This window comes from Cynoglossus semilaevis, chromosome 10, assembly GCF_000523025.1.
Source record: "Cynoglossus semilaevis isolate Cse_v1.0 chromosome 10, Cse_v1.0, whole genome shotgun sequence".
Lineage (NCBI taxonomy): Eukaryota > Metazoa > Chordata > Actinopteri > Pleuronectiformes > Cynoglossidae > Cynoglossus > Cynoglossus semilaevis.
This window is the reverse complement of record NC_024316.1, coordinates 15,297,260-15,300,876: the sequence shown is the minus strand read 5'-3', so window position 1 is coordinate 15,300,876 and position 3,617 is coordinate 15,297,260. Positions and strand designations below refer to the sequence as shown.

The 3,617-nt window shown below is 40.7% G+C and overlaps 2 protein-coding genes across 2 annotated transcripts in view; one reads left to right on the top strand and one right to left on the bottom strand.

Annotated features, from left to right (window-relative positions):
* pfdn4 (prefoldin subunit 4) overlaps positions 1-3,617 on the bottom strand; it is an 86,138-nt gene that overhangs the window by 7,250 nt on the left and 75,271 nt on the right. The gene's annotated exons all lie outside the window — the stretch shown is intronic.
* Positions 1-3,617, top strand: part of LOC103385247 (formin-like protein 13) — a 28,291-nt gene that overhangs the window by 9,917 nt on the left and 14,757 nt on the right. The window contains exons 11-12 of the mRNA XM_025059751.1: positions 687-777; positions 2,851-2,937. Of these exons, the coding sequence (XP_024915519.1) occupies positions 687-777; positions 2,851-2,937 (178 nt within the window). The remainder of the gene's footprint in view (positions 1-686; positions 778-2,850; positions 2,938-3,617) is intronic.

Below are 3,617 nucleotides of genomic sequence, written 5' to 3'. Positions count from 1 at the left end.
CACCAAGCATCTTGTTTAAACAGACTTTTCACACCGCTTTTCCGCAGCTATTTCTTCCAGACATTGAATACAATTTGCAGATTGCTCAACAATAATACCTTTGCCATCACCAGCACTGCTTTATATTTAAAGCTGCTAATGGGAAATATATAACAAAGACAAATAAAAAACACTTCACCAAGCTGTGATCTCTGCCTTCAAACTATTCAACAGAGCATGACCAAAGACAAATAAAAAACACTTGCCTTCAAACTATTCAACAGAGCATGAAAAAACACCAACCCTCCGCCCCCTCTCCAAAAACCCCAAAACCATTCACATTGACATGGAAAAAAATAAAAAAAACTTCCTTAAATGTGAATATAATTCTAAATACGTTTTATCGTGATGAACTGCGTACCTGTCCAGGGAGTGAACCCTACCTTTAAAGGAAGAAGCAATGATGGAGATCATCACTATTGTATCTTAGAGTTAATAATTTGGGGGACGTCTGTGCGTCTCTCCCACCTCCCCCGTCTCGCTCTGTTTGCCAGAGTCTGATGCGTCCTAGTCATCTGTGCAGGTTCACGCAATGTCAGCTGGGATTGGCTCCAGCTCCTCCTACTAGGATGGATGAATATTGATGTCAAATATTTAAATCACTCTCAGTGATGTTTTATTTTTTTGATTTTTTTTTTCTGTCCTAGGTACGTGCCCACCATCGAAGACGTGGACATGTACAAATCCCATAAAGGCCCTGTGACCGACCTACACATTGTAGACCAGTACATGATGGAGGTACGTTTATTCCATTAAAAAAAATAATCAGTGACTTTCTGACCACCTTTTCCAGACGACTTTCAGCACCATAACCACAGCAAACTCAAATGACCTCACGGTCACGCTGCTCAGCGTTTTAGCAGCCCTGCCGAGTCCTAATTCACACACTACGGGTGTCGTGACAAGATCTCATCATCATGTGGTAATCACCCTACAGCAGCCCGCCGGTGGTCCAACCTACATATGGGTTGGCTGCAGACGGGATAACAGCTGAACAGCAGGATCAGCCCACACTGTCTCTGAGGGAAATTTAACACCAAGGTGTTGGCAGAACTCACGTAGGCCAACTTCTGGCAGGACAGGCCTTCTCTGCCTGCCAGTTTCAACAAATGTTTTTTTAATGGTGTCAGCTGCAGCATTCAAAAACTTCACTGAGTAAAAACTCAAAGATTCTCAACACGAGTCTGAGTTTGTTGTCTGCGTTAAACCCCGGCAAGCAAGGGAATTCTTCAGTGCTTTCGCAGCAAAACCTGCGATTTGAACCGACAATCCTTCGATACCAAGTCCAGGACATGTGTTCACACTAAAATTAAACAATCATACGTCCTCTTGTCTTCTTTACTATAACAAAAACCATCTTCATCAAGCTCTTCTGTCCTTGTCCGTCCATCAGAGGTAACCACAACTAAATAAGGCAAATAAAAAAAGTCCATGAACTAAAAACCCCAGCTGAGCAGAGAGTGTCTTTAGTGTCTCTGATAGAAATGCAAACACCTTTTCCACAATTGACCACGTCTAGTCCTACGATGTCCCTGTCCATCACGACTCAACAGACCACATATTCAACCTAGTGGACACGTTCCCTTCTGTTTTACGATGCATTTTCTGTTTCCCCCTCTGAGAGGATCAGGGATGGGGGTGAATGCCGTTCACAGGGCCCGGAGAAAACCTGCAGAACTTGCACGAATGTTCCACACCTAGAGGCGTGAGGCTGAACCCTCCTGGTTATAATGCCCCGAAATGCAAGCCATTAGTGCCCTCTTTTAGAAGTCGTGGCTTTTTTCTTCCACAGAGCCAACGAACACCAGTGTAGTGCATTCGACTGCATTATCCTGATTTCTCTCTGTCCTGTCTGTCCAAGCAACTCAAAGGGCAGCGTCCAAAACATTGAACTGAATCCTGTTTTTTTCAACTGTATTGACTTACTTGTAAATTAATATAAATCAAATAATATTTTTTTTTCAAACTGACAAAAGAACTCCATTTTAGGACACTAATCAAATATTAGGATACAAATATTATTGACATTAAGTTGGAGACACCATAAATAATTTTTTTTTCAAACAGACAAAATAACAGACAATAATCAAATATTAGGGTAAAAATATTATTATTGACATTAAGTTGGAGACACCATTTATATATTTCTACGATTCAACTGATGATCAATGTTGCTCCAAGGTTTCAATATGTTTCTTATGATTCTTTCCAACGTCTGATGATCATGTGGACGTTGTGTCGAACATGTAAAACCCAATGTTGACTTTCAATAACATTTGGATGTTTTGGAGCTGCAGAGACGGCATTTGAAAATTGTCACCATTTAACAGAAGAACAGTACATGCTGTTCCTTCGTCGCCAAAACACTTGTTTCACAGGAGCAACACCTTTCAGATCTGTTGAAGATGAACACGGGAGTTGCTAATTACCAGAAAGAGGAAATATAAAACCCCCACAAGAACACAATTTTCACTTCAAAATAACCAAGCACTATTGAATTAATTAAAACTGCAAGTGCTACCTTGGTGAAGAATCTGTTAGAAAATTTTTTAAATGTGTCACAAAATGTGTCAATACGAGGAGACTGGTGCTTCAAAATTAACGATGATTAATACCGATATAGTGGAGTATTTTTCACAGGTCAGAACTTCCCAAGGGTCAACGTCATTGACAGGGTCGTAGCACCTGACTCTGAGCTGAAGAAATTCTGCCAAATAACAACTACTGATGACACCACGCCTGGGATTATCTCATCACAGCAGTCTGCTTAAATTCCTCCACCTTATCAAACTCTTCTTCCCACTCATGCAGATGTGCAACATCCCATACCTGGACGCACAGCTGGACCTGTTGCTGACTCTCAGAGAGCTGCCCAGCAGCATGATGGACCTGCAGCCCGTGAGTCGACTTCACCTCCTCACTCTAAGGTTGAATAATGTGTCTGCTCCATGTCCACCAGAGCTTAACAATCAAAGCAAAGACACAGAAGGAAACACATATGCAAATGTATTCCTTAATGCGACTACTAATGTTCAGATATGCTGTGGATTTAGACGTAAATGAAAAGAACATCTGGGGAAAACACTGAAAGCTTTTTTTTTTTTCTCTCTCCACTTCTTTTTGACTTTTACATCTGAAGTGGTGAGAAAAGTGTGTTTTATTCTCTCTGCCAGGTGGTTAAGTGATGTGGAAGGTTTTTTCAGAGGCACTTTAAGATACAACTTCTTATTTAATGGAGAGGAATGTGGGGGCATTATTAATACAAGAGCTTTCTTTTTTTTCAAATAATGTAAAACATACAGTTTTCAATTCATTTGATAGAAACCCATAAGACATAAAAAGCAGGTATTTTTGAGGAAGCTGAGAGACAGTACATCTAGAGATTTGATTTAAAGAAACAATATCTTTATTTTTATTTTCAACCAAAAACTCCACATCTTCATTGATAAATGTCTACGTTGCCTGCGGTTAGATGCCGTTGACCCAGTCCAGTGATGTCACAGATGTGAGGTCAAGCCCCAAGCTTGCATTCCTTCTCACCGCGTGGACCAATCACTTTAATGGTCTCCTCATCTTAT